The 22,812-nt window shown below is 40.4% G+C and overlaps 1 protein-coding gene across 4 annotated transcripts in view; it reads left to right on the plus strand.

Annotated features, from left to right (window-relative positions):
- Positions 1-433: 433 nt before the first annotated feature.
- CDC123 (cell division cycle 123) overlaps positions 434-22,812 on the plus strand; it is a 56,498-nt gene continuing 34,119 nt past the window's right edge. For 3 of the 4 annotated variants that reach the window (XM_082647999.1, XM_082648000.1, XM_082648001.1), the window contains exons 1-6: positions 434-566; positions 5,159-5,230; positions 11,350-11,407; positions 11,663-11,695; positions 18,394-18,489; positions 21,412-21,518. In XM_082647999.1, coding sequence (XP_082504125.1) covers positions 493-566; positions 5,159-5,230; positions 11,350-11,407; positions 11,663-11,695; positions 18,394-18,489; positions 21,412-21,518 — 440 coding nt within the window. In that variant the 5' untranslated portion in view covers positions 434-492. Of the gene's footprint in view, positions 567-5,158; positions 5,231-5,991; positions 6,125-11,349; positions 11,408-11,662; positions 11,696-18,393; positions 18,490-21,411; positions 21,519-22,812 lie in introns of those variants that run through there. The other variant, XM_082648002.1, reaches the window with a different exon arrangement.

Here is a 22,812-nt window from a genome sequence, read left to right on the forward strand (position 1 = left end):
GGAAGGGGGAGGAAAGGAGAAAGCACGGGTCCAAGGCAGCAGTCTCAGGAGATGCTGGGCTACTGCGGGAGCCGCAGGCGCGCCTCGCGTTGATGAGCGAGGGTGCGCGCTCGCCCCCTCGCGGCACCCGTAGCACCCCCGCTGGTGACCTAGCCGCAGAGGATTACCTTCCGGGGCAGTGCGCGGCTAGACGAGAAGAGGAGCCCTGCATTTACAATCCTCGTCTCAACAGTTTCGGAATTCCTCTCCCGTGGACAGAACTCTGTGTGTGTGCGTCTGCGTGTGCGTGTGAGTGTACCCTAAAAAAGCACGCCCCAAGATTCTTTCTCTCCGCTCCTTCTTCGCTCCTTCCTCCTTGCTTAATAGACCGGAAGTGTCCTCTCACCAAACCAGCTCGGCGGGCACTTCCGGGACGGGAGACCAGGGTTCCGGGAGGGTTCTGGGAGGAGAGGGAGAGGCGGCGGCGACGGCGGCGGCGGGGGCGGCTGGAGGATGAAGAAGGAGCATGTGCTGCACTGTCAGTTCTCCGCGTGGTATCCACTGTTCAGAAGCCTCACCATCAAGAGGTGAGACGAGAGGGGTTACGCCGAGGCAATGGGCAAAAGGGGATTGCGACATTTGGGGCGACTCCCAGCTCCATAAAAAAACTGCAGGCCTGGATGGGAGCGCCAGGGCCGAGATTTCGACTTCCTGGTGGTATTTCGGGTGGGGAGATGAATGAAGTCGATCCATGTTTGCTGTGCCCCCTGTTGTGCATCAGGGAGGGTGCTGGGGAGGTAGAAGGGCAGTGTCGTGGCTCAGTGAAGGTCAGAGGCGTTCTGAGGAGCAGATGAAGCTAGTTTAGGCTTGGGAGTTCACCTTAACTGCCTTTAGAATTGCCAGCGGGGGGAGGTGATCAGCAGAACTGGGTAGTCTGGGCTTTGCCACTGACTAACCCGCTGGGGGACTTGATAGTTTTTGGTCACTATCAAATGAGAACAATGATACAGACCCAACCTCAAATTCCATTGTGAAGCTCCAACATGATAGTGTAGATGGAAAGCATTAGTAAAGTATACTTATGTGTTGTTAGGGATGGAAGCCGTCTGAAAGAGAAGTGGAACAGGATTTGTTTTCTAGTTCTCTGGCCCACAACAAGGAATCTATGACCAGTTTGCAGGGCAAGCAGAGGATTAACTGTTTTCACCCTTCACCCGGTCATTCGAGGTAATGTAGGCAAAGCAGCTCGGAGAATATCCTCAAATGTTCAAAAGCAGTCGTGACATCTGGAGCGTGATGCAAGGGTAGGCTTTCCCACACTAAGGCAGATAGATCAAAGAGCTGCGTATCCACGGGTAGGATTTTCTGTCTTTTGGCGCTCCCCCTTTAGGCCTACATTGCCACTTTTTTAGATATGCATCTTCCCTTTTCATTCTCGGTGCAGAGAGTGTGAATACAGAGAGGGAAACTTTTGAGATCCTGAGTGTTTGGACAAGCCCAAGGAGATTATTCAAAAGACAGTTCTTTTCTATCCTGTTATTCATACATAGAATCAGCTCCCAGTTATCCAGGGTGTAATGGAGGTTAGAGCATCTCGCAGGAGCTTTGCATTTGAAGATGGTTGAAGGCACACCAAAACAGAAGGAAGAGCTTCAACAGCAGCAGTGGACTTTATCTTCTTATATGATGTGCCAGTCCTTCATTATCTTGCATAATCGAAAGAGGCTTAGGGTCTGAGATGATGCTAGAATTATTTATTTTGTACTGGTGTGATAGAAGGTATATTTGTGAGCCTGTCAGACATTTTCACATGGAGTTCACTCAAAACTGCCTTGTGCTTTGTGTGCAGTCACCTTTGTCACCTCTGGCGGAGTTTTTCTTTGCCTTCAGCAGTAAAGTATAATGGTTAAGAATTGGACTCCAGAGTCAGGGCCATCTGTCTGGCGTGGAATTTTGGTTCCACCAGCATCTTGTGCAAATCGCTTAATCTCTCTAAGCCCCATCTGGAAAATTGAGAAAATAGTAGGATTGTCATGAGAATTAAATGAGATAAAGCATTAAAAATGCTTGCCACTGTTTCTGGCATATAGTACAAAAAGCTGCTCATTGTTAATGTTTTTGATTTAATCAAAGCTCCATTGAAGCAAAATAATTTTAGTTCACTTAAAATGTGTGCCATTCATGTGAAGCTGGGAGTGAAAAATAAACCAAGGGGTGGGATTTTTTTTTTTTTTTTAACCAGTCCACAACTAAGCTGTGTTGCCTGAAAGTATTCTTTCCTCTGTCTTTGAACTGTAACTCTAGTTAGTTCTGTGGTGTCATCACTGGAACCCAACATATGGCAGGATGTCCCTCCACGACCCAGGTCATTCTGGTGGAGTTGTGTTAGGTTTGTCATTGTCATTGTCAACTTTAATGCCGAGAAACCATATTCTGGTTATTGACTCAGCCTTATTATTTGGTGTTTATTAATCAAGGTTCAGAGATGATTATGGAGGAAAGAATATAGAATCATTTTTTGACATGTTCTAGAACTTTGACTCAGGCTTAAGAATAAGTAGCTAGATGACTTTGGGCCATCCACTCTCCTTTCTAAATGTTTCTTCAAATATGAAAGTTATAAATAATCTTTTAAAGGCCCCTTCAACCTCCATTCCATTAGATTAGCTTGTCTTTGTGTATAGAATTATATCGACTTGATGGGATAGGTACTTTGTCATTAAATCTTTTACATCTTTCGTTTGGGCCTCATGGAGTCTTGCCTGCATCGTGGATTTCAGTGACTGATGTAAGCTCTTTTTCGACAGCCTCAGTAGCTTTGGGTCAAGTACGCCTGGCCATGACTTATTTATGGCCTCAGTCTCTCAGGCATGGTTCCCTTTTCTTCAGAATTTTGGTGGCCTTTGGTACATCTGCACTTGGTACAGCACTTATCATATTGTACTGTGATTTTTATTTTTCTTTTGTATCTTTTCCCACTCCTAGGCGTTCAGTTCTTAATGGAGTCATCTAGGACTCCTCCATGACTTAGGTAACATAATGCAAGGTCACATCATTAGGGCGACTTTAGAACTGTGACAGCAGGACTCAGGGACTCATGAGAATGATGCAGAATCTAACTCGGTGAGGCTCATACATGTAAGAGTTGTAGACCCTCCAAATAGGAAAAATATGCAGAGAATTCACAATGGAATCAAACAGTAAATAGATGTTTCAAATCCAGTCAAGGGATGATGCAACCTGGAGGGAAAGTCAGGATTCACATCAGACTTGAGAATTAGTGTAACTCAGAAACAAGGGACGTGGACTCGGAAATCATCGATTTGGGGACTCAGAGATGTTACTGGCATAGAAGAGGGCTCTCTCTGCTCTTATTGTGGTCAGGAAAATCACCCTAATGTCTAGGAACCAGCATCCCTTTCGATATTTCTCAGTCTCAGGCCCATGAGAAGGTAAACTTCAAATTCTCTTAGGAAGGTCATGTCTAATTCTCTTGGGCTGACATTGTTGGGTAAGTATCTTTAACCCCAGGAAGAGCTAGAATTATATATAGAGGTGATGAAATAATTCAAACCTGAGGGTTTTTTCTCCTGTTAAGTTTATTTAATATCCTTAAGAATTTGCCTTTTTGAGAACATTTGGCATATGTATAACAGGTTAGCCTTGTGTTTCCAATTTAAATTGTGTAATTGGTTTAGAATTGTGATATGTTAAAAGATATAAGAAAAATTTTTAAGTTTTTCAGTTTCAATTGGAATGTTTGCAAGAACCTTAGATTCACTGTACTTACAATTTAATTCACTGGTTTTGTAAGAGTTAAATACTTGGAAAGGCTTACCTGTAATTAGACAATTGACATATTTAAAAAGAAAGTTGAATAGATTATTTTTATGAGTTAAAAAATTTAAAGCAACTTTTAAGTTTCAAAGACTCACTTGAAATTTCATTAAAATTTAGCAGATTTACAAATAGAAGAGTAAGATTTGGTAGTTGAACTTAAAAGCCTGAAGAAGAAGTAAGCTTTTGAATGTGAAATTGTAATTTTGATAAATCAGATATTAATTTCTAAAACTGAAGTAGCTCATGAATAATCTTTCCTGTGCACAAAATCCATCTGTAATGTGCTAAAAAACTTATTCAATAAATAAATGAAGCATACTGTTATAAGTCAATTATGGTCTCTCTGAGAGCAGGCCATAATCGTTTTCAGTTTTTAAAAAATACATGCCTCAAGATCAAAGTAATAGCATTTTAGGTATCTGTGGCAGGATTTTTGATGATTATTACAGAATAAAAAACCAAATTATCCCATACGTTTTTTTCAAGTGATATCAAGTATGGCTTTGCCATCCCTTTTTTTTTCCCAAAAGAAAAAAACGTATTTAATAAACAGTAACACAAGTGAATGTTTATAACATGATCAGTGATTATTAAATAGACAAGATGATGGTAAATGAGGCTTGTATATCAAATATAAAGAGTAAAGTTTATTCATTTATTTATTTAGGCATTTGATGCCTTCCCATGCAACTTTCTAGTTTTCTCACATAGGCTTTGCCATTCCTTAATTATGATTGTCTGAAACCAATTCAACTGAAGCATGCCCAGGTAAGCAGCTGTGTACTCTGGTGATCAGGTGAATAGAATGCACATCCAAACTTACCGTGAATTCTTAGCCTTACACACTCATTGCCAACCAAAGAATGGTTTCCACATCTTAAGCCTGCTTCCTCCCCATACCTTAGAAGGTGGTCAGATGCTGTTCATCTTCTGATTTGTTTGCTCATTTCCTGTGTTGCTGCAAATACCTGCAGGGCTCTAATTTCTTAAAGGCACATAACCCTTGTACTCAGAATTCTTCTGAGCTTGTTGCTTTCATACTGTGATTTCAGTCCAGTTCTTTGGATTTGGCTGGTTTTTGTCTCTTTATCACCGAGACAATGGGGGTAATTATATGCACCTAATTTAGTTTACCACAGTATTTATTCATATTATCCTAATTTCCAGTCTGCTGCTGCCAAGTGTCCATCATTAACATTTCCCACTTCATATTAAAATAAAGGGAACAAGTAAATCAGAAATTGAGTTTTGATCTTTTTTTCTCTGCTTATGGTTGGTCTTTTAAATTGATGCCCTTTTTTTTGGTATGTGCATTTTGTTTTTGTTTTTTTTTTTTTAGTGTCATTCTTCCACTTCCTCAGAATGTGAAGGATTATTTACTTGATGATGGAACTCTGGTGGTGTCAGGAAGGTAAGGCATATCAGAAAAAAGTTCTTTAAATTTTAGAATAAAGAAATTTGTAATGATTAAATCTCAGCGATTACCATGTAAAATAAGTACATTAGCTTTGGCCCCATTCTCTCCCTTTTTTCCCTAGTTAAAATTATTTGCTGATCTTTGTTCTGTATTCCTTGTCAATGCTCAGTTGATAAGATTTTCAAAATTGAGTACTTCCTCTACTAATAATTACAAGTTGTGAAATTGAGTAATTCCTTTCATCTCTACTTTTAGAAAATGTGTATGATAACTATTCCTTTTGTTCAAGTAGTTCCTCTGTTTATAAAGGAAAGTACCATGCTTCAGTGTTTTTAGTGCAAACTGGAAAAAGTTTAAGAATCATACTTTAATGTCATTCCTATTTTTTCATTCAGGTCTCTGCTCAGAAGTCATGTTATCTAAGTGTTCATCCTTCTCTTTCCTTTCTGAAGTAGCTTAATGGTAACCCTTACTGATAACGTCACTCGTTTTTTTAATAGAATTCTAGGTTGGAAATAATTTTCCCTTAGAATTATTAAAAAATATATTTTTTATTGAGATAAAATATACATAACATAAAATTTACTATATTAACTATTTTTAAGTGTACAGTTTAGTGGTATTAAGTACAGTTATAATGTTGTACAACCATCACCACCATTCATCTGCAGAACTCTTGCCATCTTGAAAAACTGAAACTCTGTACCAGTTACACACTGACTCCCCATCGCTCCCGTCCACCAGCCCCTGGCAACCACCATTCTATTTCCTGTGTCTGTGAATTTGACTTCTCTAAATACTTCATACAAGAGGAATCACACAGTACCTGTCCTCCTGCGGCTGGCTTATTTCACTCAGCATAATGTCCTGAGGTTCATCCGTGTTACAGTATGTGTGAGAATTACCTTCCTTTTCAAGGCTAAATACTGCCCCATTGTATGGATTACCACATTTTGGTGCATCACTTTTTATCTCCTAACCTCACTTTATTTTTCAGTATAATACTTATTTCCATCTGACATCATTCCCTTAGTGGTTCTATTAGAATACAGTCTTCATGAGAACAGGGACTTGGACAGTTGTGTTCCCAGCTCTTGGAACAGTGCCTGATACACAAGAGGTGCTTGATGAACGTTTCTTCAGTAAATGAACTCAGAAATATAATTAGAATTGTGTATGTTTTCAGTAACACTAATTTTACCATAAATATGTATGTGTGTGTATGTATATATATATATATGTATATGTGTGTGTATATGTATATATATATACACACACACACATATATACATATATATATATTTTTTGGTCTGATGGATCTTCTGTGTAGCTTTCTAGATTATAGTTCTGTTTTTGGTATTCTCAACCCCTTAATAACCTGAAAATTATTAATTTAGAGCCTCATTGACTTGGAATAATTGCAGGATAAGGAAACAGAATAGGTAGGTGAGTCTCAACCTTGGGATGTTTACACACGTAACTTTATTATTTTTAAATATAGAACACTTAATAAGCTTACGTAAATGGGAGTGTAAAGCAAATGCCTCCCGCTGTTAGAAAGGCCTGGGTAGATTTCAGTGCTCTGAGCTTGTGGAAGAGCTCCTGTGATGTTTTTCGTTGGCCAGATGTGTGCATGAACTTCTGGCAGAGGCAGGCCTGTTAAACACTGTTAAGCAGTGTGATACAGCACACAGCACTTCACTCTGCTCTCCAGTAACGCACAAATCAGGTAGGGACCCTGCCTTTTTGGAGTTGACAGTTCAGCTTTGTATTTTATGGGAGTCAAATAGCACAGTGCTGGTCTGTCAGTCGCATTGCCTAGGGCTAAATCCTATCTTTGCTCATTTCTAGCTCTCTGTGCCTCAGTTTCCTCTTCTGTAAATAGGGTTGTTGCAGGGATAAAAGGAGATAATGCATAAAATGTTTAGCCATAAATATTTAATGTTTATAAATATAATAATGCCTAGTACATTGTATGCTCTTAAGAAATACTAACTGTTCTCACCATTATCATTAATCTCAGTCCGCACATTAAACAAACACACCAGTAAATATATAAGTGAAAATTGTGGTAAAGGCTGTGAAGGAAATGGGGTGATCACTGCCGTATTAAATTACTGGGAGTGGGCTGGGGCTGAGGATTTCAGGGAGGGTCAGGGAATACCCCAAAGAGCTAACTTACGAGCCTCTCAGTTAGGAAGTTTGGGTGGAAAGCAGTCAGTTGAAGGGCAAAGGGAAGAATCTTCAAGGCTGAGGGAGCAGCATTAAGGGGGGCTCCGAGGCAGGGAAGATCTTGACGTGCTTGGTTTGGTTATCGTTGCCTGCAGTTGGTGTAGGAAAGGAGGCTGGTAGCACGCATTTCTGGTGTAGACAGTGATTCATTTTCATTGCACGTTATTGGGTGCCTACCATGAGTTGGGTGCTGAGCATGCTACTGGGATAACAAGATGGGTGTCTGGTGTACTGAGCAAATAAACTTTCCATTTAAAACAAACAAACAAGAAAAGATGGGTGGGACATCCTGCCTTGGGAGTCCAGGCTTAGTTAGTCGCCAAGTCAAAGATGTAAATAAATAGGTGCCCGTGTTTGGAACAAAAGCACCCAGTGTTCTGTTAAGCCATGTTTTTGGAGTTGAAATAATCACTGTAAGCTCGGGTGATGCAGGGAGTTTGTACAGAAGAGGTGGTGCCTGACCTGGGCTCACAAGTTGGGTCGGATTCAGGTGGTTTGACTCAGCGCTCCCGAGTAGGTGCCAATCCTCACTGTCCCCTTTTGGCCCCGGGAGTTCTTTCTTCCTGATCGTCTCCCTTAAGGAGAATGACAATAGATGCCAATTATAAAACACATGTTCGATTCGTTCATGTTTTGAATCTTCACAACTCTGCAGAGTAGCTACTGTCATCCTGGTTTTATAGATGGGATTCTGGTGCCACGCTCGCGACTAACAGGCAGAACTGACATATTCTGACAATGTCTGTCTGCCTCCAAAGCCAGTGCTCTCACATTTCCCATGGCTTTTAGGTACCAGCTCAGTGCTAGCTGTGATATAGAAAACAGAGAATACTTCTAAATATTAACATCAACTCAGTCCTCAGTATTTAGAGGTTTACCTTGGAAAGCAAGTCTGGTGAACTTGCCAGTGTATACACTCCATCATCTTTTCCATTTCAGTGACACATCCCATGGTAGGAATTGCAATCAGTTTTTCTGAAGAACTGTATGAATACACCGATTACAAATATGTTTTTTTAAAATGTATTTTATTATACTAACAAAAACCAAAAGTGGTGTTTTAGAGTGATAAATGCATTTTCAAGTTCATTGAGTACCTTTTGTGTTGTTATTTCATGATAGTCATCTGTATTGCCTAAAGTTAGTGACTTAAAACGTGACCATTTTATGTGTCAATGTTTGCTCAGCTGGGTGTTGAGAGACACTTCTCCTTGGGTCTCTGCATGTCTTTTGAGCAGAGGCACTGACAGCTTTTGTTCCTGATTGTTTTTTCAAAGACGTTTATGCAGCAGATGGCCTTGGAAGATAGAGATAGTGTCTCTCCCTAGCAGAGAGCAGGCTTCTTACTGTCTAGTACAGATAAAGACAGTGTCACCTCTTGGGTCAAAGACCAGCCAGGTTTACCTGCAGCTCATTATAAAAGATGAGATTCTCTAAGTTCAGGGTTCCTCAATTGTAACACAAACGTGGGTCACTCCTTGACCTCCCATGGGGCGTGAGGGGCCAGAGGGAACTGATTCGAAGATGGAGCTCATGCTTTGTACTGTGAGTGAGAGTCCTTTGTTTCTGACCCAGGAGTCCCCTGTCTTCCGCCAGAGTCCATGAACTCTGGCAGGCTAACTTGTTAGCTTGCAAGTGGGGTAAAATCTCAGAGCCTCTGTAATGCTCGACACTGGGCAAGTCTTCTGTCGGTCTTGCTGAGGTCGCTCTTGCGGCTGTAGTTGTCTGGTGGCTCGACCATAAAAACTGGATGGTTTTAAGATACCTCACTCATGTCTGGCAGCGGACGCTGACTGTCACCTGGGCTTCTCTTTCCTTGTGATTTCTCAGCCTCAGCCTCAGCTCCTTTACGTGGTGGTGGCAACATTCCAAAAACGGGGGCACGGAAGCTGTAAAGACTTGACACCTAGGTTCATCATCACATGGTGTCGCTTGTGCTACATTTTGTTGGTCACAATGAGTCTTGAAGCCAGTTTGAATTAAAGAGGCGGGAAAACAGATGCCATTTCTTGATGGGAAGAGTGGCAAAGTCACCCTGCAAAGGGGCATGTCAAGATGGGAAGAATTGTTGTGGCCATCTTTGTAAATAGATCATCAGAGTTTCTTGTTTGTTTTTCCCATTCATTGTGATGTGTACTTGGTGGGCTCTTTCGTTCTAGAACAGTTAAAAATATTATGTCTTTGATCATTTCCTCTTATTTTCTTGCTTCTCTTTCTGGAACTCCTATTATTTAGAGGCTGGGTCTACTGGATTAATTCTCTGAATTTTATCATTTCTTCCCTATTGTCTGTCTTCTTAGTTTTACTTTCTGGAAAATTTCCTTGATTTTGCCATTCATTCTGTTGAATTTTTAGGTTTCGGCTACCACGTTTTCAGTTTCTACAAGTCCAACCTTGTCCTCTGGCCTCCTCTCATGAATGCAGTATCTTTTATCTTTGAGGATATTTATGATTTAAAAAATTATTTTTCATCTGGTTCCTGTATTTTCTTTATTTCATCCATGTACCTTTTCTCTCTCTTTTTAAAAACTCTTTTCTCATCTTGGAGCCTTTCTTTAGTTTTCTCATGATTCTAGGCCTTTGTTCATATTTAAGAGTGAGGGATGGACAGACACACACACACACACACACACACACACACACACACGCGCACACACACACACACACACACGCACACACACACACACACACACGCAGAAACTTTGTGTGCCCGGGTGGGGCTTGTTGACTAAGAGTGCCAGCAGTCAGCAGGTATTGATGGAAGATTCTCAGATGACAGTTATTTGTGAGTCTTTCCCCGGGGGTTTTCCAGTGTCTACAGAGATGAGTCCTCTAATCTGTCTGTATTGGGGGAGCAGGGAGGGAGGAAGGGGACTAGAAGTCTCACTGTTAACACGACTTCCACTTACGACTTCGTCGTATTCTAGCATTTCACCCCGATTTTCCTCTAGGGCATTAAGGACCGGAGCCCTTACCCGGTTTGGTCCACGGAGGAGGTTGAGTTGCTGGGGTGTGCCAGCTGAGGACAGCTCGGCGTGCCTCCCTGCCCCCTTCACGGATGGCTCCAGGGTCTGCCTGTTGCCAACTGGGTCCCCCCGTCACTGGCTTTCTGTTTTCCAGACTTCTGTTGTCTCCTCTCTGCAGTTGTCTCCTCTCTGGTGCTTTTTCCCTTGGGATCTTTTAAATCATTTTAGTAGCATTTCAAGTGGGAGTTCTTCATAGGCCTGGGCAGTGTCGCTCCCTCTGCGGTCTTTCAGCCCTTGCTTCGCCCCAGGCGGTAAGGATTGGCTGTTAATGGCCCTTTTCAACACCCACTCTGCCCACTGGCTCCTTCTAAGACAGCATGTCTGAGTATGTCTTTCTCTTCCTCCCCCATGCCCTCCAGTGGTGCCAGTCCAGATCCAGGGTAACTCCTGCCACCCGCCCACACGCGCTGTTTTCACTATGTAAACGAAAGATTTTTGGCTGCGCCTGCAGGGTGTCCAGCGGTTGCCCGGAACAGCTCCTCCGGCAGTTCCTTCTGTGGCTTCCTTCATCCCGTCTGGTCTTCCCTGTCTTGGGCAGCACTTTCTCTTATATCGGGATTGAGACTGGATTCTTAGTGTCCTCACAGGTGGAGTTTGAGTTTTTCTTTTCCTTGTTTGTAGTGATTTCTGAGAAGAGGGCAGGAAGTTTTTATTCCGCCATCTCTTATTGGACGTGTACTCTCGTTAATTTCTTGTTGGTTTTTATTAGTTTCTGTCTCAAAAAGTGAACTTTTCCTAACATTACCCTCCAATTCTAAGGCTTTTTTAAAAATATATATACTCAGCACACCTGCAATTATGACTGCACAGCACCAAAGCTTTCTCTTGCTCAATTTAAATTTTATGTTCTTCCAGGGAAGATCCGCCAACATGTTCTCAGCCAGACAGTGATAATGAAGCAGAAGAAATACAGGTTGGTTCAAAATAATATAAACTGTTCCGTAACGTGTTCTAATCGAAATGTTCTCTGAAATGGTTCTGGCTTTGAGATCTTAGCATGGATTCAATCAAGTGAGAAATTACATGAAAATTTCCCTTGGACACATACTTTGTGTTCAGGAAAAGCTGCCTCCTGTGTATGGGTGATTTTTAGATGGGGCACTGCTTTTTGGAAGCCCAGTACACTGTCCACATTTAACGTTCTGTTTCTGTCCTCCTCTCCATGCAGTGGTCGGATGACGAGAACACAGCCACGCTTACGGTAAGAGCCTTGAGGTGTGGGGACCACCTCGCGCTGTCCCCCTGGGGTGCTTCCGGGTTTCAACACAGATCACTCTAAATCCCCATTTACTCACCTTTTCAAGCTTTTATTTATTATTTTGAAAAATAACTTAAATCACTGTTTACAGGCAAACATGGTGCGCCCTTTTTTCCCTTTTATTTTTATTTTCATTTTTTAAAAAAATACACCTTTAAAAATAATAAATAAATAAAAATAAAAAGTACACCTTTATTTTATTTTTTGGCCATGCCATATGGCATGTGGGATCTTGGTTCCCCGACCAGGGATCGAACCCGTGCCCCCTGCATTGGAAGGACGGAGTCTGAACCACCGGATGGTGAGGGAAGCCCCTCCCTTTGATTTTTTTATTTTTAATTTATTTAATTTACTTATATTTGGCTGCGTTGGGTCTTCGTTGCTGCACGCGGGCTTTCTCTAGTTGTGGCGAGCGGGGGCTACTCTTTGTTGCGGTGCACAGGCTTCTCATTGCAGTGGCTTCTCTTGTTGTGGAGCACGGGCTCTAGGCACCGGGCTTCAGTAGTTGTGGCATGTGGGCTCTAGAGAGCAGGCTCAGTAGCTGTGGCGCACGGGCTTAGTTGCTCCGCGGCATGTGGGATCTTCCCGGACCAGGGCTCTAACCCCTGTCCCCTGCATTGGCAGGCGGATTCTTAACCACTGTGCCACCAGGGAAGTCCCTGTAGAAGTTGATTGAGCATGTTTTAGTCTTTCAGGCTAAGAGTGTTGTCAAATTCAACTTAAAATACGTTTGAACAAAAATCTTTTTAAAGGAATGAGAGTATTTCTAAAAATATGGGAGGCAAATGAAGCTTCTCATACTTTGAGATAAAAGCGAAAGATTTATGTAAAATTGCTTACAAATAAATGTAAAGGCACAATAAAGGAAACTAGTTGTAGAGGAGGGTATATTCTAATGCAATTCTAAATAGGAGATATTTCTGTTTATTTTGATGGAAGAGATATGATGTCCAGGGTACAAGGGAAAAAAAGGGCAGGTCCCTAAACATTTCCTTAGGTATAAAAAGTGTGCCCACACATGCAGAAAAGGCAAGTTTACATGTTTTATTTTACTCTGGATATCACTCAGGTCAGTTCCTCTCCTTTTATGAAAACTCTGTTCAGTTCAGCATACATCTTAGCTTTTGCCCATATTCAGTGCCCTGTAGTAAGTTCTATGAAGTAAATAAAGATGACTATGATTTGATTCCTGACGTTAGGGAGTATATAAACCAGTGAGGAAAGACGCTCCAATTTGGGGGTGATGACAAAGTGCTGTTGAACAGAGAGGACAGGGCTTCCCTGGTGGCGCAGTGGCTGAGAGTCCGCCTGCCGATGCAGGGGATGTGGGTTCGTGCCCCGGTCTGGGAAGATCCCACGTGCCGCGGAGCGGCTGGGCCCGTGAGCCATGGCCGCTGAGCCTGCGCGTCCACAGCCTGTGCTCCGCAACGGGAGAGGCTACGACAGTGAGAGGCCCGCATACCGCAAAAAAAAAAAAAAAAAAAAAAAAGGAGGACGGTTACCACCAAGGGCATCTAGAAATAATTCAAGGGAGAAGTGATATTTGGCCTGGATGCTAAGTGTAAGGATGATCAGTATCAACTCATGTTTTTTAATATAGATAGATAGATACAGAAATTAATAATGTGTGTGTGTGTATTTACCAAACTCTGCTTAGCTCTAAAAGTGACATAATGACATCATGGTGGCAGTGAGCACACCTAGTGCCCTGATCTTGGTGTCTAAATAGCATTCTCCACTAAAAGGAGTTGAAGCTCCTTGAGAAATTAAAGAATGGGGGTGGCATGGTAAAGATGAGCCTGCAACAACTTGTGTCAGAAAGTAAGAATGATGGGTCATGACACAGAGGACCCAGAAGTTAGCCTGAATGGGCTCCCACTGGTCCCATGTGTGAACATCATAACAAAACAATAATAGTAATGGAAACCATTGACTAAAATTAGAATCCATGGTCCCATATTGACATAAACAAATGATTAAATTAAATAAATGGAGCAGAAGAGAAAGCCCTTCTTTATAGTAGAAAAGATACCAACTGATAATTGTAGAAGGAATGATAGAATTGGAAATCACCATTAGCAACCATTATAGTAATAATTGATGGAATAGATATTAAAACTCATGGGTGAATATTTGATGAGGATACTTGAGTATTCTCAAAGTTATGTCCACCAAAATTACTTACTAGTTGTAAAGAGAAAAACAGTACCTTCACAGTGGAAAGAGCTGGCACCAGTGTGACCAAAGTTAACCTTCTCAGTGATGGGACAGACCTACATCGCCTGTCTCCTCGTACAAGGCACAGAAGGACACATCACCTGCCAACAATGCACAACCTGAATCTAGTCATGAGGAAACAACCAGCAAACTGAACGTTTTAGAAATTACATAGAGTCGCTGCCCTGTACTCTCCAAAACGTCAGGGTCATGAAAGATAAAGAGCAACAGAGAGAGGAAATGTTACAGCTGAAAGGAGATTAAGGAGACACGACAAGGAAATGCAGTGCTCGATTCTAGACTGGGTCCTGAGCTAGAGGAAAATGTTCCATTTTTCTTTTGCTATAAAAGACGTTATCAGGACAATGGGCACATTTTGAATAAGATCCATAGATGAGATAATGGTATTGTATCCACGTTACCTCCCTGATTTTGATAATTTGGCTGGGTTATGTAAAAAAAAAGTTACTGCCTTACACACACACACACACCCCCCACACACACATCCCCCCCACACACGCCCCCCACATCCCCCCACCCCCACACACCCACCCCTACCCCTGCCTACTTATATGTAGAAAGGGCGTTGAGGGGGAGAATGATAAAGCAATGTGGTAAAGTGCCTGAGTGAAGAGTGTGTCGAAATTCTTGTTACTCTTCTCTTAATGCTTCTGAAAGTCTCAAATTATTTCAAAATAAAAAATTAAAAAGTGATTGGGTTTCACTGGGGAGAGCTAGATGTTGGGCAGGGGAGCTTTCAGGGCAGAAGAGCACTCTCAGAAGAGGAATGTGAGCCAGGAGGGAAAATTACTACTGCAAGTAATTAGTAATTAGTGTAGTGACAGAAATGCCAAATTAAAAATGGAACCAAGTAGTCAAGATGGGTAAATTCCAAAGGCACAATGGTGAATTTCAAAGAGCAAGTTGCCAAAAGTATAGATATCAAGTGACAACAGTTACTTTCAATTTTTTAAGTGTTAATGTTTTATGGCCAGGCACACGTAGTACAACATCAGGACTGTAGGAGAATGTGCCCACTCCTGTGATGATGGTTGCCTGTGAGGAGAGGGAAGCATTAGGGAGGAGAGCAAGGAGATTAGGAACTTCATTAGTATCTGTGATGTTTTTTCCTTAAGAAACTTAAAGGTCTGGATCAGACATGTCAAACTGTTGAATGTATGGATCCAGGTATATATTTTTGGTATATTTAAAACATTTATTTCATGATTAAAACATTTTTTTAAAGAAATAACCTTTCTGATGGGTGTGATACAGGGGGGCTGTGGTGGGTAAAGTTGGAAAGATAGGTGAGTTTGGATCATAGAAAGTCCATGGATATGACTTAAAATGTGGATTTTATCTGACTTAAAACAGGAACCTTTTCTCAGACAACTGAGGTGTTCCGCGAATTTAAAATCGACTTGAACTGTGAGCTTAAAAGAACCCTATTACTAGTTAAATTTGTTAAAAGATAATTTTCAGGAAAAGGTAGAATAATGACAACACGTTGAAGGCTGTTTTTAACTCATGAGGGAACCAGGCAGATGTTATAACTGTCTCAAAAGAGAACCCAAAGGACAGACACATTTATAGATTAGGAGTATTGAGATGAATACGTGGGAGGGAAGATAGCTGATTTCCACCAGACAGGATAGAATTTTCACGTCTGTAAGAAATACTTCTCATTGTTTTCACTTACCTATAATTCACCAAGTTGTAAACTAGCTCGCAGACCCAGATAGAATCAGGTAACCCGGAAAGTGCTGTATGTATAGAATGCATAGTCTTTCACTGAAAGCACAGATTTTTCTGTACAGTACATAAACTTTTCGTCATTTAAATGTGTTTTAGTATCCTTATGGCAGGATTTCTTAAAGTTGAATAATTGGAGGATTTGAGGGAATCGATTGCCTCTTTTAAAATGTATCAATGATACAGAATAGCCAATACTTTACAATAACTATAAATGAAGTATAACCTTTAAAAATTGTGAATCACTATATTGTATACCTATAACTTATATGGTAAAGAAAAAATGTAATACAGAACTATAAAGCAGTCCTTATATGTGAAGTTTTATGGGATAGGAAAATTAAATCGTTTTGTCTTTGAAGATCGAACCCCTCATATTGTACAATTTGTGTAACTGTGCCATTTATCAAAAATATTGCTAATGCAGATCTTAGATGACTTTTTATGGATAGAGCTCTAGGGTAGCCAAACCAGCAACTTCAGGGGATTCTAAGGAAATTACTGCCTTAACAGAAATGAGGGAGAGACGAATGGAAGATAAAGGACTCAAAGCTGTTATTCATTTTGTAAACCTCTCTAAATGGCTGCAGTTTAGTTTCACGTATCTAAGCAGAGGAAGAATAACAGAGGATGGAGACGGAGGCAGGCTGTCAGATAACTAACTGAAAGATGCTGCTGACTAGTCCAGAGGTCATGTACACCTGCAGCAGAAAGAAAGGAAGTCCAACCTGCCCTTGATCTCTGCCTGCACTCACTAGCCTGTTGCTTAAAGCTGGTATCTTGTCTGGGGAATATGTTACCTTTTTTTTTTTTTTAAACTTTCATTTTTTGGTCTGCGTCTCTGTGACTTGAGTCATAGTTTTTTCTCTGTCATAACTGGATTAGATCTTGGGGATCAGCATAAGCCATTTTTCTTTTTGGTATTTGATTATTTATTGCTGAATAACAAGTCATCCTAAAACTTTGTGACTTGAAACAATAATAATCATTTACTTTTTTAATTTTAAAAAATTTTATACAGTTTTTAAAGGTTATACTCCATTTACAGTTTTACAAAACAATGCATCATTCCTTGTGTCGTACAATAATATATCCTTGTAGCCTCTCTTACACCCAGTAGTTTGTACCTCCCACTCCCTTAGCTTATTCTAGACCTATTGTAACTTTTTTTCCCCTTGTGGAAGAACTTGTCATGACTGGACTTTTTCAGTATTTGCAGTTGCCAGTAGGGGGCAGCAAATATAAAGGAAAAAAGTGACTGCAGAGCATCAGTGTTAGTGTTTTTGTATTCTTGTCTCTCCTGCAAGCCCCACTTCCATCTCTCTTACTCTCCTTTTCTCTACTTTATGTCCATGTGCTCCTGATGGTGACAGAAGGCTCGAGGGAGAGCATAATTGTAATTACGTTTACGTTCTGTCACCACTGTATTTCTACGTACTTCCTGGTTGAAACAACACTTAGAATGTTTTGGTTACTCACCAATATAAAATACACATTTTAGGGACTTCCCTGGTGGCACAGTGGTTAAGAATCCGCCTGCCAATGCAGGAGACACGGGTTCGAGCCCTCGTCCGGGAAGATCCCACATCCCGTGGAACAACTAAGCCCGTGCACCACAACTACTGAGCCTGCGCTCTAGAGCCCATGAGCCACAACTGCTGAGCCCACGTGCCACAACTACTGAAGCCCGCACGCCTAGAGCCTGTGCTCTGCAACAAGAGAAGCCACTGCAACGAGAAGCCCACGCACCACAATGAAGAGTAGCCCCCGCTCGCCACAACTGGAGAAAGCCCACGCGCAGTAACGAAGACCCAATGCAGCCAAAAATAAATAAATAAATTTGTAAAAAATAAAAATAGGGCTTCCCTGGTGGCGCAGTGGTTGAGAGTCCGCCTGCCGATGCAGGGGACACGGGTTCGTGCCCCAGTCCGGGAAGATCCCACATGCCGCGGAGCGGCTGGGCTCGTGAGCCATGGCCGCTGGCGTCCGGAGCCTGTGCTCCACAATGGGAGGGGCCCCAGCAGTGAGAGGCCCGCGTACCACAAAAAAAATAAATAAATAAAAATTTAAAAAATACACATTTTAAAATCAACCAGAAAGGAAAGAACATTTTAACTTCACCAAGGTCCTATTTTTAAATTTTGTTTATATTAAAACTTATCCGGAAATAGCAGCGTTTAAATACAGTTAACCACATAATTTATTTCTTATTCTCATGAAGCCTTTTGGGGAAACGTCCAAGAATCTTTTCCTGCAAATGGAAAGGCTTCTGGCCCTTAAGTGCGAGGTATTATTTCTGAGAATTGGAGTATATGCACAGGTGATATTCTATCTGTCTCTTTTCATTTAATAGATACTGGTTTTATAGGTGCTAAGAGAACCATTCATTCCTTCCTCACATCCCCAGGTGCCTTGTAACATCTGTCTCTTCAGCTTTGTGGTCTTGATTGTTTTGGAAAGTGCCATTGGCACTTGTTATTTTTTTTTCCTTTTCAGATAAATGCTGTTTGATCATTGATTTTATTTAACTGAGTTCAGAAATTCTGATAGTAATTTGTATTCTGAATTATTTTTTACGCCCTGAAGTGTTGAACTTTGAGATTTTGATCTTGTTTTCTGTATTTGTTGTGATGATACTGACTTGCCCAAATATTTCTTCTTTCTCTCTGTAGGCACCAGAATTTCCTGAGTTCACCACTAAAGTCCAAGAAGCTATCAATTCCCTGGGGGGCAGTGTATTTCCAAAGCTTAACTGGAGTGCCCCAAGGGTAGGAACACATCAGTAAATCTCTCACTGTGTGAATATTATTTGTTTTGCTATTCCATTTCGCTTTATATCCTCACAGAGGGTCTGATTATATTCCTAATTCTAGGGAATTCCGTGGAATTTATTTTTATTTTCCCCCTGTTATTTTATTTTCCCGATTTTGCAGTGCACTTCCCTGGGTCTGTGAAATGCTGTATATTTTGCCAATTGACAGTTTCAACCTCTTGTGTTGCTGATTGCGCTAGAAATCTGAGAAAAGCCTTTCTCTACCCTTTTCAAAACTTCACCTGTTCAGTTTGACAGAGATTTTTCTCTATTGAAAGGTAATAAAAATTAAAATGTTGTAGGATCTAGAAACAGCGGTTTGACAGATCACCTGACGTTTTCTTAAATTGTGTTTTATCATTTCAACATTTCATTGACAAGATTTTTTTTTAAGTTAAGGTCTGAAGGAAAATTCGTTATTTTTTCTACTACAGTAGAAAACAGTTTTATGTCAGCAAGGCTCATTTAAGGAATCAAGACTTACCTGCATTTTCAAAAAATCATCTCATGTGCTTATCTTTTCTTATTCTAACATGAATGATAAATTGTACTTAATCTAATTTTTGTTTTTACTTATTAAAATTAGTGACACATATACATTTAAATTAATTTTTATTGGAGTATAGTTGCTTTACAATGTTGTGTTAGCTTCTGCTGCACAGCAAAATGAATCAACTATACAAATACACATATCCCCTCCCTTTTGGATTCCCCTCCCATTCAGATCACCACAGTGCATTAGGTAGAGTTCCCTGTGCTATACAGTATGTTCCCATCAATTGTCTATTTTATACATAGTATCAATAGTGTATATGTGTCAATCCCAATCTCCCAGTTCATCCCACCCCACCTGTTTCCCCCTTTCTCTACATCTGTGTCTCTATTTCTGCTTTGCAAATAAGGTCACCTATACCATTTTTCTAAATTCCGCATATGTGCATTAATATATGATATTTGTTTTTCTCTTTCTGACTGACTTCACTCTGTATGACACACTCTAGGTCCATCCACGTCTCTACAAATGACCCTATTTCATTCCTTTTTATGGCTGAGTAATATTCCATTGTATTACATATACAAAATAGTTTAAATTTTCAGAAGATCTGGAAGCTTCCTACAAAAATCAGCCAGTTCTGACACCCGTTTTGCTTCACTATTTCCCACTGCTCAGAGGCAGCTGTTTTCAAATATTTTAGTACCTTCTTCTGTTATTTTCCTCTACTTCTCTGTTCTTCTGTCTTAGATGTTTATTACTGACTTCCTGCTTTAGAACAGAAAGGTTCAGCTCTGTTTCATCTCCTGTCCCCACTACTTTATTTATTTATTTATTTATCTATCTACCTTATCTATTTATTTATATCTATTTATTTATTTTTGGTTGCGTTGGGTCTTTGTTGCTGCTCGGGCTTTCTCTAGTTGCATTGAGCGGGGGCTACTCTCCGTCGTGGTGCATGGGCTTCTTATTTCAGTGGCTTCTCGTTGTGGAGCATGGGCTCTAGGTGCACAGGCTCAGTAGTTGTGGCTCGCGGGCTCTAGAGCACAGGCTCAATAGTTGTGGCGCATGAGCTTAGTTGCTCCACGGCATGTGGGATCTTCCTGGACCAGGGCTTGAACCTGTGTCCCCTGCATTGGCAGGCGGATTCTTAACCACTGAGCCACCAGGGAAGGCCTGTCCCCACTGCTTTCTGTTCCACTGTCCTCATCATCAGAATGGCATACTTTGATTAGACAAGTATTCAGTGTTTCTCATATTATGTTTATGCAAACACTACGTCCATATCTGATATATACCGTACATTGCTTGTGTTTTCTTATTCAACATTTTGTTTTCCCTGGAGTTAATAACTGTCTTGTTTATTCAGTTGCATGGTTTTCTATGTATATACTGTTGTTTTAGTGGAGTTAAATTTGTGTGTTCAGTATACCATCTTTAACCAGAAGTTCGTCATCCTTTTTCATTTGGAGAAATTTTAAAGAAGTTATTATAAAGAAGTTATTGAAACTCATTTTTAGTTTATCTATGAGCAGTAATTTGAGTTGTGCTTGACTACTGATCTGGCTTGAGGCTTTCTAGTTAAAATGCATAGATTATTTGTGATTTTAAGTTATTCCTTCATTTATTTTTTATTTATTGAGTGCCGACTGTGTTCCAGTGCTTTCTTTCATACAGTGTGGGTAACTGGACATTTTTTTTGCAATCATTAGTTTTCCCAATTACTGTCCTGTGTCTGATCTGTCTATGGGAGAAGTACGTTTTTTAAACTACTTAATTATTCTATCATTTTTAGGCATATTTCGCTGAGGTTTGTGCCTCCTGTGTCTGCTCTTCTTACTTTTTTTTGGTGCATATATTTGAGGCTTTCACCATTTAAAATTGTGATGGTTCAGAATATGTCACCTCCTCCCTCCCAGATTTGATAGACATGGGTCTTAACTGTTGCAGTCATCCAACTTCAGGGTTCCAGCCGTCTCTCCCCAGAAACGGGAAGAAAGGAAGGTTCTCTATTTTCTTAGTCGCTGGTCAGGCTGTTTTTTCATTCCTGAATCTTCTAGCTGAAGTGTCAGCATTTCTGATATCTCTTTATCCCCCTTCTTTCATCATCAGTGAGGAAGACATAGGGCAGTGCTTAGGCCTGAGCTGAAAGGTGAGAACCTGAACATCTTGGTTCAAAACTGAGTATCCGACATGCAGTGGTGATGCTGTTACTTGTTTAGAACTGTAACTTGACATTTGACAGTATAGCTAAAATTTCTTACCTGACTTTTTTCTTCAACCTCTTCAGGTTATATGCATTGTTGATTTTGGCTATAGGCTTGAACTTCATTTATAGCAACTAACTTGGAATATATACTAAGTAACATGTGCTCTGTTATTTAGGACGCATACTGGATAGCAATGAATAGTTCTCTGAAATGTAAAACTCTCAGCGACATCTTCCTACTGTTCAAGAGTTCTGATTTCATCACTCGTGACTTCACCCAACCGTAAGTATGTCTCTTGTTCTCTTATGTCAGTAGTTTCAGTACTTGTGAGTTTTTCTACAGATGAAATTCCATTAGTTCTAGTACTATTGTAAACAACAGATCCACATACCAAGGCTGTTTCATTTTCTCAAATGACCTATTAAAGCAAACCTTTCTTTTCCATTGACAGCTAATGCTGTACAATGAATATCCCTAAATATCAAGGGCTTTCTGTGTATCTGCCCAGTAAATATAGTGGTAATTTTTTTCTTATTATAAAGCTAATATATGCTTATCATAGAAAAATAAAAGTGGGGACTATAGCTAAACAAAAACAGGAAATGTAAAAGCATTCATGATCTCGCCACAGTTGGTTTTATATACTTCCAGGATTCTGTCTGTGCATAGGTATAATATAGATACACCTGTCTCTAACTGTATTCCAGTTTTTTAAAACAAAAATGGGATCATATAGTTCAAATTGCTTATGAGGCTGCTTTTGCACTTAATCAGTATATATTAAACATCTTTATGTGTCATTAAATATTAAACACATCATTGTTTTAAACTTGCTTCAGAGTATTCCACTGGACAGCTATAGCATCATTTATTTCATTAGTTCTCTCTTCTTATTTGTCTCTTTTCTCTTCTTCTTAGTCCTGCAGTGAATATCCTTGAGCTAAATCTTTGCGTGCTTTCCTGATTTTTTTTTCCTTAGGATAAATTCCTAGACATGGACTTGCTGTTTTCTTCCCTCTGCTAGTTACTCTGTAACTAATCCTTCATCATAGGCAGACAGCCCACCTGCACTGCTGCACTGTAGGCGATCTCTTTATGCGTCTTTTGTTCTGTCATCAAACAGCAGTTATTCTTCTAGATTTCTTATCCTACCCAATTTTTAGATCCAAAATATCAATTAAACTAACCTTTTATCTGATCTTTAAAATAAAGCATATCAAAAAATCTAGAAACTAAGCAGGTACACAGGTGAATACATACATACCTTATGTATGCATGCCACTTCCTCCCCATCCATCCAGTTCAGTTTGCCCTGCTCATTCATCCCCTTTCAGCCTCAAATCTTTTTTGAAGAGGAGCCTGGCATAAAGAAAATACATTCCCTACAAGTCAGTTGTGCATCATCGCTTTTGCATCTGGTTCTGCAGCTTGGGCATATGGTTTTAGTATTAAATTAAGAAAACGAAGTTAAGTAATAATAAATGAGTGTGATTGTATCGCTAGTTTATTATAAAAGGACTTTACCTGTATTGGTTTTTCTGGTTCACTTACAGAAAAAGCTTTATGTTGTTCTGAC

The sequence above is a fragment of the Grampus griseus genome, assembly GCF_964374135.1.
Source record: "Grampus griseus genome assembly, chromosome: 2".
Classification (NCBI taxonomy): domain Eukaryota; kingdom Metazoa; phylum Chordata; class Mammalia; order Artiodactyla; family Delphinidae; genus Grampus; species Grampus griseus.